At 35.7% G+C, this 13,866-nt stretch overlaps 3 protein-coding genes across 5 annotated transcripts in view; 1 reads left to right on the forward strand and 2 right to left on the reverse strand.

Annotated features, from left to right (window-relative positions):
• LOC111864991 (FGFR1 oncogene partner) lies at positions 1-6,480 on the forward strand. 3 transcript variants are annotated; one of them, XM_023852660.2, is made up of 8 exons: positions 1-184; positions 546-599; positions 682-892; positions 1,005-1,081; positions 2,965-3,408; positions 3,688-3,940; positions 4,385-4,527; positions 6,271-6,480. In XM_023852660.2, exons 1-8 carry the CDS (start codon positions 107-109, stop codon positions 6,343-6,345), a joined length of 1,335 nt encoding a protein of 444 aa, XP_023708428.1. In that variant the 5' UTR covers positions 1-106; the 3' UTR covers positions 6,346-6,480. The 3 variants fall into 3 exon arrangements, with proteins under 3 accessions (XP_023708428.1, XP_033607529.1, XP_023708429.1); XM_023852661.2 differs by having other exon boundaries at positions 99-249; XM_033751638.1 differs by lacking the exon at positions 546-599.
• Positions 6,481-6,561: 81 nt separating this feature from the next.
• On the reverse strand, positions 6,562-12,710 carry LOC117282349 (mitochondrial import inner membrane translocase subunit Tim13). Its single transcript, XM_033751639.1, has 3 exons — positions 12,270-12,710; positions 12,096-12,164; positions 6,562-6,863 (listed from the first exon to the last, which is right to left on the reverse strand). Exons 1-3 carry the CDS (start codon positions 12,375-12,377, stop codon positions 6,765-6,767), a joined length of 276 nt encoding a protein of 91 aa, XP_033607530.1. The 5' UTR covers positions 12,378-12,710; the 3' UTR covers positions 6,562-6,764.
• A 1,051-nt stretch (positions 12,711-13,761) lies between these two features.
• Positions 13,762-13,866, reverse strand: part of LOC111864992 (zinc finger protein 330 homolog) — a 13,200-nt gene continuing 13,095 nt past the window's right edge. Inside the window, exon 8 of the mRNA XM_023852663.2 lies at positions 13,762-13,860. The gene's annotated coding sequence lies outside the window, so the exon portion shown is untranslated. The remainder of the gene's footprint in view (positions 13,861-13,866) is intronic.

Consider the following 13,866-nt stretch of genomic DNA (forward strand, 5'->3'; position numbering starts at 1 on the left):
TTTGTATGTAGTTATGTGCCGTGAATTTCTCATACAGGATGCATTGTGCCTTCAACTATTTTTTCAGTGTTGCCAACAATTTTGAATGAGGTAAACAACTGTAGAAATGTCTGAGGAAGAAATTGAACTACGAGATTTGGTGGCACAAACTTTAGAAAATAATGGAGTATTATCAAGAATCCGGGTATATAAGCAACGAGTTTTATGTTATTACGTCATATTTAGTGAATGCATAGGAATTTCGAAAGGGTATTCTGTTTGCAGTGTGCTAAAATTGTTATTTTTTGAATACATATTTTACGTAAAGGAATTTAACAAATGAATGCCTTAATTCAAGACTAGTGTAATATTTCAAATTTCAATTTTCGAACAGCCAAAGAGTATGAAGATATAAGGAAATTTGGCATGTTACTTCAGTAAAGTCAGGACGTGAAATACCAATGCTGCTTTTCCATTTAATGGTTGAAACAGTTGACTACCTCTTGATACTCTTACAGATTATGAAAATCAGAAACTCATATTAATTAAACACAAATTGTTCACAGGCCGAATTACGAGCAAGTGTCTTTTTAGCACTAGAAGAACAGGAATCTGTTACAGTAAGTTAGCAATATGGATTGACATGTATTGGCATTTGAATTTACTCTATGTGAGTTGGTGAATTTAATTTATGTGTTGCAGGATACTCCTGAGTGCATAAATACACATTTAAAAGAATTTCTGAGCTCTAATGAAGGTTCGCTTGTCACATGTTTAGTCCGTGAATTTCTGGAATTTTTTCATTTGGATTTTACTCTGTCTGTGTTTGACCCAGAAACAGCTCAAGGAAAGTACTATAATTATGGTGGAAGATCAAAATTGACTAAAGATTTACAGTTAGAGAATTTGAATGGTATGTGTAACAACAGCTTTTTTGCTTGGAATATGAATTATGATTTTAATTTGGTGTTGGAAGATTACTGTGCAGAATTTCAGATTGCAGACTTAATGATATTTATTTACAGGTAAAAAGGGACCATTATTAGTACAGATACTACACATAGCCCTCACCCAAAATGATCATTCTTCTAATGCAAAAAAGGTAACTGTGTTTATTTTAAAGATTCATTAAACACAGAATTACAGAAAATTTAGCCTTAGTTTTACCACACATGTACACATTAAGATGCATACACGAGGATAATTTATATTTGTGACAGTATTAGAATAGTATTATCAGTTATTATGCTGTCACACTTTTGGTTGAATACTAATCTAGGTAATTGTCTTTTATCACAGTTTCTATAAGAAACATAATGGCTATAATCACTCCTTTCCCAGATCATAAATGTGCCCATGTAGTGCACTGTCCTAGGAGGAAATAAAATATTCCTGTAAGCCAGTTCATAATTTTCAGAATCGTTTCAGGAGTATCATAGGAAAACAAGTTATAGCGAAAACACTATTAAGGAACCATAGGTAGAGCTTCCATGTTTCCAAGTTTATTAGTCAGCTCTCTGTACATTAGTATATTGTAGCATGGAGATGTTGCTAAGTAATTACTGTAGATAACACCTATTGCTAGGCAAGATTCCTAACTGCACCAATCGACTAACTTGGAAGGATTCTCTACGTGGTCCATGCAACAGCTGCGTGACACAACACTAGAACTGTTGGAAGTGGTGTTTTCCATGCAGTCTGTGCCACAAGTGTTCATTTAAAGAAAGACTCTGGTTGTGGGTCTCAAGGGGCTTGACACCAAGACGAACTGATTGGCAGTAAACCACCAGTAATAAAGTAAATCTGATTTAGTTGTGATATATTTGCCAGCCAGTAAGGACAAGCACATTGAAGCTGAGGAAGCTACAGCATTGGAAGCCGTTACCAGGCGACAACTGGTGAAGATATAGCAGACTAAGAAGACTTAGTGTATGCTTTATTGAATCGTAAAATGTATGAAATAGTGACAGCATTGTAGTTACGATCTGTAAGGGTTCAATAAATTCAATTGCCAATCCAAACCCTTTCTATAGTCACACTCTAACATGTGACAATATTATGCCAGGGTAACCACATAAAATATTTTGGTGTGATAAGTACTGAAATTTAATTTTTGGAATATATTTGATGTGTGTATATATATATATACATACACACACACACACCATATTCTCTGGTGTATGACACTTTTTCATGAACAGCTTACAATCCTAAGTTATAGCACGGCTTCTTAAAACTTTTGATGTAAAAGCTGGATAAATCTTATATATATATATACAATGCAGACTCTAGTGTACAAGAATTAAAATGTAAGGTACTGACATACTAATGTGTGACCCATGGAATTTTTATGGATTAATCCTGTGATGCATTCTTACAATGTTTATTCACGAAAGAACATCATCCCAGGAGACGACATTCTTCATAGTCACTGCCGTGAAAATCTCAAATCTTACAGAATTAGGAAAATTACAGTTCAGTTTTTGGCAGTAAATATTTTTGGACATTTACAAAACGTTCTCATAGGGATCCTTGTTCAGTTGACCCTGCCAAATAAACTGAGCCAAGTAACACACCAGATGGTGCCTGAGTGTTTCTTGTTATGCCACTTGCCCAGTTTCCACATGCTCCACGTTTTGGATACATTCACACACTGCCAGATCAACAAATTTCTTTTTGTAGTTGACTGCCAAATGCAGGATGCCTATGTCTTCCAAGTCCATCTTGAATGTGTCTGAATGAATGATGCGAGCTTTCTTGAACATTCTCCACAGGGGTGATAATATGTGTACTAGCACTTTGATACAACATATTCACTAAGAAATAGTTTTTAAATTTTACAGTTACTTGGGTCATCCATGAATATGCAAGTACAAATGTGTAATCTTTTGTGACTCTAAAATGCACAACGCCTCTGTCAACTGACACGATTCATTTTGAATTTGTAAAGGAAATGTAAAATCCATAGTATGCTTTCTTTTTCAGGAAGAAAACAAAGCAAATAATGGAGAGAACACAGAAACATCCTCTGCAGTGCATAACCCAGCAGTTCAAATTAACACCTTATTGAACAGTAACACTCCAAACACCAACATATGGGACAAAACTTCAGCCCCACAAAATATCACTTTGTTGCGAACTGAAGTTGTAACAACTAAAGAAAGTTCTAGTAACTTAACAACTGAAACAAAGTCTGCCAGTTTCACAGCAGAAGCTTCAAAACTATCAACAGACATAAATAAAGTGCCCAAAATGAAGGACATTCCACTGCCTGCAGTAGTAGAGGATATGTCTCCAATATCAGAAGCTGAACATGAAAGTCATGACAGTAAAAATGCAAATAGGAGTAAGGCAGGGCCATTAGAAACTACACCTCATAACTCCCAGACACCAGAGCAGTCACTGACTCAGTGTAAACCTGAGACACAGGTATGTTTTTATATTACCTGGGAGCAATAACGTAGAAACATTCAAAATTAAGCCCTGTAAATTGCAGTTTCAATCAGTATCACACACTGTCATCATTTGTAAAAATCTTATGCATATTCTTGCAAAGGGATTAGGCAACGCTATTTAGAAACTGTTCCACAGAGTATGTAGAACAGATTTTTTTCTTCAGTTTAACCTTTCAAAATTTGGAGAGTATGGTACATGAATTCTTCAAATTCTATGGATCTTTATGTTTAAACTGTACATTTGTATCCATAGGCTGCTCTGAATTCTGACTCTTCACAAAACAATACCAACATGTCTGACTATAAGAAGAAACAGCCTCATCAAACCAATAAGCCAGATGTTGAACCTGTTACAAGAGCACGAACCAGTACGCTTTCATCTCTAAGCAATTTACCGCCTTTAATTGGAATTAACCATCCTGTGAAACAAACTGCTGGATCCCTTTCAGGGATCAATCAGTCAAAAGATATGCATCAAATTAAAGCAATGATTGATATAGGATTGGGTATGTATGCACNATGCATTGTTCAGACAAATTTTAAACCAGGCTTCATTATTACTACTGTTGTAGCAGCAGCATAATATTGGTGGTGGTGATTGTAGCAGTAGTCCTTTCTTTAAAGACTAGCCTTATCTTACTAAAATTGCAAACAAATTATTCTGAATATATTCAAAACAAAAATGAAATATTTCTTTGTAAAGGATGACTGTGCTAAACTATACATGTAACCCCATTTCTTCATGCAAAATGAAATGTACTGCCACAAGTTGACATTAATATAAACAGCCTGTTTCAAAATGTGTTTGCATGCTGGCCATGCACAGTCTCTCTCATCCTACTGTATGTTGCAACATTTTCCCCCCCCAAAAGTATGACAGACCATAGACAAGTCTTGTTTAACAATTTAACATGAACTGAAATGTAAATGATGTTTCTGTTGTTATTCAGAATCTCAAGATAATTATGATGAAGATTTTAACTCATCGGTAAGTGTTAGCGGCAAAGAGTATGCTGCTAATCAAGGCACTGACACCGAAATTGAAGAAGAATTAGGATCTGGGGTTGAAGATTTACTGAGTTCAAATTCTGTGGTGAGTTCATGTTCATACATTAGAAATAGTAATATAACAGGTAAGGTAAAAGTAACATAAAGGTATCCGTGTAACAGGCCGTGGAGGCCCATAGGGTTGCGAGATGTTGCGGTTCCCACATTTTCTAGACAATCGGCTCATAGATGGCGGTAAGGTTGTCAGCCTTACGCGCAGGCCACCCTATACTCCCCAGGAAGATACCTGGTACTCATTTCTGTTAGAGGCTGAGTGGACCCCAGGACCATAGTGTGACTGGAAGGATTAGGTCAACTGAAAAAAAATCCACCTCATCAGGACTTGAACCCACAACCTTCCAGCTTGTAGCATAATGCCTCAACCAACTATGCTACCATCTGCATTTAACATGAATTTCATTCAGTGGACAATTTTAGACAAATTGCAAATATTTATTTCTGGTAGAACAGCCTGTATTTGAGAAATATCAGGTCTGCACCTTGGCAGGTTCCTAGCTATCCTGCCTACAGATTTCTCATGGTTTCTCTAAACCCTTGGCAAGGGAATGGACTGCATCTTGTTTAGAAAGTATCATGGCTCCAGTACGTCCCTTTTAAAGAAATGTACAGTGACACAGCATCAGTTGCCCTCAGAGACTTGGCGCACACAACCACGAGAGATCCATGCATATACACACAATCTGAATCCTCATTATATGAAAATTGTAATTACATACATTAATTGTAATTTATGCATGCTACATTTGTAAAGTACTGTGCATTCAATCAGTTCTGCCTTAATGCATAGGAATCCATCATAATACAACTTACAAATATGTTCACATCATTTTTCATTATGATCAGTCTTCACATATTCTGTACATGACATGAAAAATAACAAACATGTTATTTCATTCCACTGCAGAAAACTTCGGTTTTGATTACATTCTGCATGGACTTAGAACAGGTACTTTACCTGGAGATGCAACTGGATTTTATGTGTGTCTTGTCAAATGTACACCACATTAAAAACTGTTTCAGACATTTATGTGTAATAATATTTATCGTCTATACAAATTATGGATACAGTGACCTGTTTTACATCCAAATCCCAGATATCATTAACTGCCATGACCTCTCCTCCTGATATAGCAATGCTACAAATGAAATGGGAAGATGACAGATGATTATATTGAATCATGTGTAGGTCATGATTTCTGAAAGGATACATTCACCTATGCACACTGAGAAAAATTATGAAACAATTCAATTAAGATTTGAATTGGGCCTTTCTTCTGAAGAAGTTGAGTGTTTTGGACATGCAGTTTCGAAGGCCCACTGTAAAGGATGTCCTTACTTTCAGACTTGCATCATTTTGAAAGCCACAAATTTGGAACGTTATTTTCCCATTATGAGTTTTAAGAGGGTACAAATGACCAAAGCATATCAGATGATTTGTTCTGCATTTATGAAACTCTGGAAAGACAGGTGCTTGCTAATTAACTATTTTGAACGGGTGGTTCTGTCAGTTCTGTCAACGTTATTTTCCCTTTATGAGTTTTAAGAGGGTACAAATGACCAAAAGATATCAGATGATTTGTTCTGCATTTATGAAACTCTGGGAAGACAGTTGCTTGCTAATTAACTATTTTGAACGGGTGGTTCTGTCAGCTGCATGTCTAAAATGGATATCGATTTTTAATTGGTTTAATTTCAGTTTACAAAAACTTGAAATGATGTTCAGTATTCATGTAGAATAACATGGAAAACTATGTTTCTTTTTATACAGTTGGATGATATGACAGCTGATGCTACTCTCTCAAACTTGACAGGCATTGCAGATTACATTGAAGACGTGAAGTAAGAGCAGTGTTTAATGATGGAAGTTTCTCCAGCTGCAAAAATGTGCCTACATATTTTAATGTTCAGATATTTAATTTGTATGAATTTTAGCACTAAGCCCTGTAACTAATAATTACAGTTTAAATTGTATATTATTACTTTGAAATTCAGTGTTGTATTTTTTTAAAATTCAGTCAATTGTGGTTTCTCTTTATAAATAAAATTCATTTTACAATACTTAATGTATAAACTGCAATTTGGATCTTATTATTGTAAAACAGTACAGTTTAAACAAAGTTTCTTTCTCCTTTTTTGCACTTTCAATGGTACAAAAGACACTTTGGTCTATGGGATACCAAGTTGTATCCTGCCACAGTATAAACCATTGTCAAATTCACTAATAACCACTACTAGTTACAACACTTTTATTCTTTTTAACTTCTATACACGATGTCTTTCTCGTTGCAACCTGTTACTGTAAGCTTTTGAAACTAAATTCCAAGCATCCATATACCGATCCATACACATTGCCACACATTTCTGTAAACAAAACCATAGATTAAACATATTGATTACAAAAAATATGTTTATAAAAAATACATCTAACTTCATGCGGCTAAGCCCTTATTGAGATGCCTCCAGCTGTGCAGTTACTCACGGCCTTCCCAAAATTTTATGGGACCCAAGGTTCATTACTGTGTTCACAAGAGCCCTCCACTGCTTCTATATTTCCATGAAATTGTGTTTTGTCTCTGTAAACGGCCCAGGGGAAACTTACTTTGTGGACGAGCCTTGTACTTCAGTGTAATGTAAAAAAAGTATTAAATACGCCATGAGATGACATAAAAATGAGGTTCAATAAATTTTAATACAGGTAGGCCTATAGTATTATGAAGGTACAGTATTACAGTACTACTTTTAATAAAATTGTCTTAACTGGGTTTTTGATTAATCGTGATTTCCATCCCCACCATTATCCTGGATAATCGAGAGTTGAGTGTAATAGCTTATGGTACTTAGAACATAATATTTCACCTCCTGCTTGAACCAGTTATGCCAGAATTTGATCACTACCTGGAAATTTATACCTTTTCAACTTTGCAATAGCAATTTCAACCTCAAGAGGGCAAGAATCAGGTACTGACAGCTCAGCTTAATGTATTTCTATCTGCCTAACATCACTGACCCTATGTGCATTCAATAACAGAGAAGTAGTTCTTCCACCTATTCAAAATGTTGTGGGAATCTGCAAGCAGATCACCATTCTCAACCTTCAGTATATAAGTTATTTCTAGGTTGGTAACCCCTCTTAAATTCATTCATTCATTCTTCTATATAGGTCTCTTAATGTTCTTGTTCTTACTGTCTGTTGCAAGCTAATTAATGTTGTCTTTCAATATTCCCTCTTTTTATTGCTGAAATGCCTGATGGCTTCATGTCTTCTATTGTTCTTATTATCCCCATTTATTTCACCTGCATCCTGTAACCATTGCAATTCAGCTCTTTTTCCTGAACTCTAATAATTCTGAGCATCCTTTTTTGAACCATGGCTTATGCTTCTTAAATTCATAATAACCTAGACTCTCTTTGGTTGAAATTTTGATATTCTCTCTAATAGTTCCCCAAGCTATATTAATATCCACCTGTGTCAAAGTTTTCCAAAGCTGTGAACCTATTTAAGATTTCAACATGATACTGCTCTTTACCCTCTACCTTGTTTAATTTCTCAAGACTGTCTCCAGTCTCCCTCTAACTTCTGTCACCATCATATAGTGTTCAGTATTACAGTCTGCTGCCCTGAATGATTGGACATCAAGTACACTTGAATTCCATCCTATATCTATCAAAATATGATCAATCTGGATGTGACCCTTTCCATCAAGAGGTGTCCAAGTAAATTTATGAATGTTATGATATGGAAACATTGTACTTTTGACAGTCAAGTTTTCAGATGAGGGGAAGTTTATCATTATTAATTCCGTGTAAACAGTCACTCCCAATTGTTTGTTTGAAAATGTCTTTCCTACCTAGTTTGGCATTGAAATCTCCTAACAAATTTTCATATGGTATTTAGGGAATTTATCGAATACACATTCTAGTTCCTTGTAGAAGCTGTCCATATCATCAATTTTGTCCTATGTTGGGGCATGAACATTCAGAACAACGATATCATATCACTGACATCTTATCACTAACAAACTCGACTCTCTTTTAACTGCTGATATGATTCTCTTAAGCACAAAAACAATTGTATCTAATTCAAGATTCTCATTCCCCTTTCCATATAAAGAATGTATAAACCAGCAGGAACTTGTATAAGATTAGACTTGAAGCTCATTTTTCAATATCGGGTATCAGATTGCAGTGTGGAAGTACAAAGATCAAGAATAATTTCTGGATCTGACAGATGAACAGGTATTGAAAACATTATGCAATAAGTGAGATTTGAGATCCTCATTGGTGTTGCTATGAAGACCATGCTATGAGTTGTAATCCATTTCTCCATCAGATTTGACATTTACACAATGGAATCACCCATCAAATAGTATAAAATATTAAATAAAAATGTACAACATAACAACGGGTCTCTGAATACCACATCAGCCATTGTGTATATAATATGTCCATATAAACATTACATATACATTTAACTCTCGATTATCCAGGGGCGGATCAACCGGTTTGCGGCTTAACTGGGGCTTCTTTGAGGCTTATATGTTGTTTAATATTCATTCACTTTTGTTTCACATGGTGAGTTGTAACACTATTTTCACACTAGTGTGAACCGAGCTTTGCATTTTTTGGTCCCGTTATGCTAACACAATGTTCTAGGGTAGGGGTGAAAGAATGCAAGGATTTGTGGAAAGTTTCAAGGACAGATACACCGCCCCAGTTGGTCTCTTTGTATCGATCTTCAAGTGCGTTAGCAAAATGTCAGGGTGTAAAGGAATCGTGGTGTAAGTATTCAGCAGAAACTTGAAATTATCAATCAGTTGGGGAAAAAAACGTGTACTTAAACAATTAGCAATGCAATACGGTATTGGAGAACAAACTGTTCGTGATTTGAAAAAGCAAAAGAATCAATTAATTTCCTTTGCTTCATCTTCTAATTCAAGTGGAATGATGAAGAAAAAACCATGAAAAAATCCAATTCATGGAAGCAACTAATGCCTTTCATCACTAATGAAGATGATGAAATCCATGGATTCACTGAAAATGAGATAGCCATAGAATTGACAAAATTGGCTAACCAAGTTCATGGTGGTGAAGAAGTTAACGAGGAAAATATAAGAGAGTGGTTTGACTGTGACTCGTGTGAGCCGGGCTTTGAAATGTTAAGCAGTGACGAAATCGTAAGTTCAGTGGGGGTGCAGCCAGAAGAGCGGGAAGAAAGTGAGAATGAGGAAGAGGTGAGCAGTGCTGCTAGTAAGAAAATATCACATGGTGCTGCTCTTAGTCATTTAGAATCCTTACTAGAATATCTTGAGAGTGAAGAGAATAGTTTATTAAGTGACAAGCTAATATTACGTACGCTTCATACGGATATACGTAAGAAGGAAAATGCTGCGAAAAAGCATACAACAATATTAATTTTTTTTAAGTGTTAAGTGTGAATATTCGTAAAAAGTGTTGGATGTTGTTGAACACTGTGATTGAAAAAACTAATTCATACTTCAGTGTAATGTAAAAAAAGTATTAAATAGGCCATGAGATGACATAAAATGAGGTTGAATAAATTTAAATACAGGTAGGCCTATAGTATTATGAAGGTACAGTATTACAGTACTACTTTTAATAAAATTTGTCTTAACCGGGTTTTCGATTAATCGTGATTTCCATCCCCACCATATTCCCGGATAATCGAGAGTTGAGTGTATTACGATTACAACTGCCAACTTCCAAATACCATCACATATATAACTTTTAACTGTACTTTTGATTATGTAAATGGTTATTTTAAGATTTCGAAGGTCGCGGGTTCAAGTCCCGATGAGGTCATTGGATTCTTTTCAATTGACCTAACCCTTCCAGCCACACTATGGCCCTGGGGTTCACTCAGTCTCTAACAAAAATGAGTACCAGGAATGAATTAAATAATTTTCTTGGGGAGTAAAGCGTGGCCAGCGCGTAAGGCTAACAACCTTTCCACCATCTTTTAGCCGATTGTCTAGATAATGTGGGACCCTCAACATCTCACAACCCTATGGGCCTTCACGGCCTGGTACAGGGATAGCTTTACTTTACTTTTATTCACTCATATAATTTTATACCATTGTATACACTTGGAAGTTTAGTACTGTATTCTATAGAGATATTGGGTTTTCGGACTTTATCCATCGTCCTGGTTTTAAGACAACTACGAAAAACACGACGTTTCGGAAACTGGATCTGTTTCCGTCCTCAGGTGAGGGAAAACACCTATTCTGTTGGGTCCCTTAGAAAAAGCTAGCCTAAATCACTGGACCAATCAGAATCCTATAGTAACTAACTGTATTCTATATTTGACATGCAATTCAATAATGAAAAGTTTAATGTATTTGCCTGATGATGGCCTCTTGAAGGCCGAACCATGTAGCAAAAGTATCTCCTAGAGCTACTTACACATATTATTGATTGTTGTGTTACGACGGTTTTCGGTAAGAAATAATATATGAAGACCACTGTCTTTTGGATGTAATACTGTATAGTTTGGTTTCGAAGAATGTGCTGCCTGCAGCTTCAGAGGACAGAATTACATTCCTGAGGACAGTAGTCTTCATTATGTAACTCACTTCATGGATTGCACTCTTCAGCAATTATTATTCCAGTAATTTGAGAATGGGATACAGGGGATATGTTAATGTGGGATATGTAAGAGACTGATCCAACAGTCCAGTTTGAAAACCTCAAGGAAATACGCCCAATGGAAATGCCTAGATGTAGACTGGTAATGATAAAGAAATGGCTTGGACAGGGGGCAATGGTGGGCCTTTAGGATGATGTACTTATCAAATTCCATGACAACTGAGGCTCTTTCAAGCGGTATATATATATTCTCAGTGAAAGAAGACTCAGGTAGATGACTCAATTTTCAATTCACACCAACAGTAAAGACCTAATATTGACATTATTTAATTTATTAAGGGATTAAAGTGGGGTGTGTGAAGAGACAGGAGTGAATCTCTCTCAAGTAACTATATAACAGTAATTAGAGAGGTTTAATTTTAAAAGACTGTCAAAATTGTCCACTTCTGTATTTTGTGAACCAACATCCCAGAAAACTACTATTAATGTCATTTAAGAACCGTGATTTATATTTTTTTAATTCTATCCTCTCAACAGTTCATCTTATAATGTGCAGCCTTCTGAGTTTGCAGAAACATTAGATTAAATATTAATGATCCTTAATTCCCTAGATTCCCCTCCCCTCATTCCTTACAACTGCAAAAATTATCATTTGCCACCGCATATCCATATTGACGTCTGAAAGAGCTGGACAGTTTTAGCACCACTGCCTATGGCAAAGACATCAGTTAAAGATATTCGCGTCAGTGGGAAACACACAAACAGTGAAGCAAAATTTAAATTGCCAGTGTTAGGTATAACTATTCAATACTGCATAACATACACTCTTAACAATGTATTTGTGGTAGCAATAACCTTACAATGCCATATTTACGCCAAGAACATTACAGAAGATGCAGTTCCTTTAAGGTTTTCATATTTTCTAAGGAATTTACATTATCTGATCTCGGTCATTCGTTAGTGTATTATTCAAGACTACCATAATACCTGTTCAGAACTATCCAGCGATGTACCTGGCTTATTTATACACTTCTTGAAACATTTTTCCGTCATTTTCTGAAAAGATATTTTGAATTTAATACATAATACAACACACTGAAAATGGTTTTTCTGAACTGTGATCCCTTGAATACCACAAATTCTGAACTAGACAGAATATACCGTAAGTAACTCTTGTGCGTTGGCAACTGCAATTTGTTGTTTTACTTGTTCCATCAATTCATCCTTTTGCACGCCGGAGAGTTGCCCACTTGATAACGTGGATTCCATTGCAACATATACCACAAGCCGTTAAAAGCACTACAAAGGCCAAGATAAAAGTATTCTTCTCCGCCGTGCTACCCTTGTGCAGAGTTCTGAATGTTGTGAAGTTGTGAACGGTGTGAAGCCTCAGATCCCTCAGATTCTCAGATTGCTTCAGATTAACAGCGTGAGCCGAGTGTTAAAAAAAAAACACTCGAAGAGCGCTTTTATCAATACGACCAACTTACGAACAATTGGGAAATTTCTCAGTACAATTTTATTCCACTCTTCCAAAAATATAACTACTAGCCTTGCGCAGCGATGAGAAACCTCTGGCCTCTGATTAACAACGTGATCCGAGAGCTAAAAAAAGGAACACTCGAAGAGCGCTTTTATCAGTATGACCAACTTACGAACGATTGGGAAATTTCTCAGTACAATTTTATTCCACTATTCCGAAAATATTCATTACACTGCCAATTTTAACATTAATATACTGTGTATTCTGCTCACAGAGTGTATTTACGCCCTTTTTATGATTCTCAGAACAACCATCGTGGCATTATCACTTCCCGACTTCGATTTTTCTCCCCAAAACATCAAAACGGCGAAGAATGCCCAGCTTGCAGACACTCATGCAAACAATGAATATTTTAATAGCATTAACCAATTGGGCTTTTAATGGAGATGCTGAGTAATTTGTGTGTGATATGTACCTAACTTTCAAATATTTAGATTAACTTGCATTCACATTGACAGATCAATATAGCATATCAAAATCCAGACAGCACAACAGCAGCATCTTTTTAAAATTTCATTCCTTAATACATAAAAAATAAGTGGATTTAGTGAGCCTACTTTCTTAATTGATAATCCCACACCAATCTCACATTTCTAACATGCCAAACGTTGTCACATAAAGGTAAACAGTGCTGGAGGGTAATATTAACTAAATATTATGTCTACACTGCTTATACACTTCAAGTATCCTCCTGACTATTCTTTGGGCCATTTATTTTATGAACGCTTATCTAATCTAGCTGCATGTTTCAGATGAGTTTAAAAACATACTCTAAGTAGAACATGTACAACAATGTATTTTCTCCTTATAATGAAGTTATGCTTTAAACTTATTATTAAAAGTTAACCATTAATTTGAAACAAGACAATAACTTAACTTGAAACTTTAATTTTGTGAATCTGATGACAAATTAATTTTCCCATACAGAGAAATCTGTATTTTCCAAACTGTGGGCACCCAGATGGGACAATAAATGTTAAAAGTGACTGCAAATTACAAGCAATTCGGAATTCACTTGTTTATGTTCTATCTGCGAGTACATTTTATTGGAAAATACAAGTACCATGAGAGGAAGGAATATATGATAGGAGCTTGACAGACAGAAAGACCTCATGTAACAGATTGTCTTTATTTAGTTTTTGATTCAGTCCTTTAACATCAGCAACATCGACAACTTTTCTTGTGAGTGTTTCTGCCAACATATAAAATCTGCAA

The sequence above is a fragment of the Cryptotermes secundus genome, unplaced genomic scaffold (assembly GCF_002891405.2).
Source record: "Cryptotermes secundus unplaced genomic scaffold, Csec_1.0 scaffold209, whole genome shotgun sequence".
Lineage (NCBI taxonomy): Eukaryota > Metazoa > Arthropoda > Insecta > Blattodea > Kalotermitidae > Cryptotermes > Cryptotermes secundus.

Bases quoted from the DNA above. Each gene is read 5' to 3' on its own strand.
- LOC117282349 (XM_033751639.1), bottom strand. From the start codon at position 12,377: ATGGAATCCACGTTATCAAGTGGGCAACTCTCCGGCGTGCAAAAGGAT. The intron at 12,165-12,269 runs GTATATTCTGTC...ATATCTTTTCAG, and splicing joins ACGCACAAGAGTTACTTACG to AAAATGACGGAAAAATGTTT. The intron at 6,864-12,095 runs GTATTATGGTAG...TTTTGTTTACAG, and splicing joins CGCTGGATAGTTCTGAACAG to AAATGTGTGGCAATGTGTAT.
- LOC111864991 (XM_023852660.2), top strand. From the start codon at position 107: ATGTCTGAGGAAGAAATTGAACTACGAGATTTGGTGGCACAAACTTTA. The intron at 600-681 runs GTAAGTTAGCAA...TATGTGTTGCAG, and splicing joins AAGAACAGGAATCTGTTACA to GATACTCCTGAGTGCATAAA. The intron at 3,941-4,384 runs GTATGTATGCAC...GTTGTTATTCAG, and splicing joins AATGATTGATATAGGATTGG to AATCTCAAGATAATTATGAT.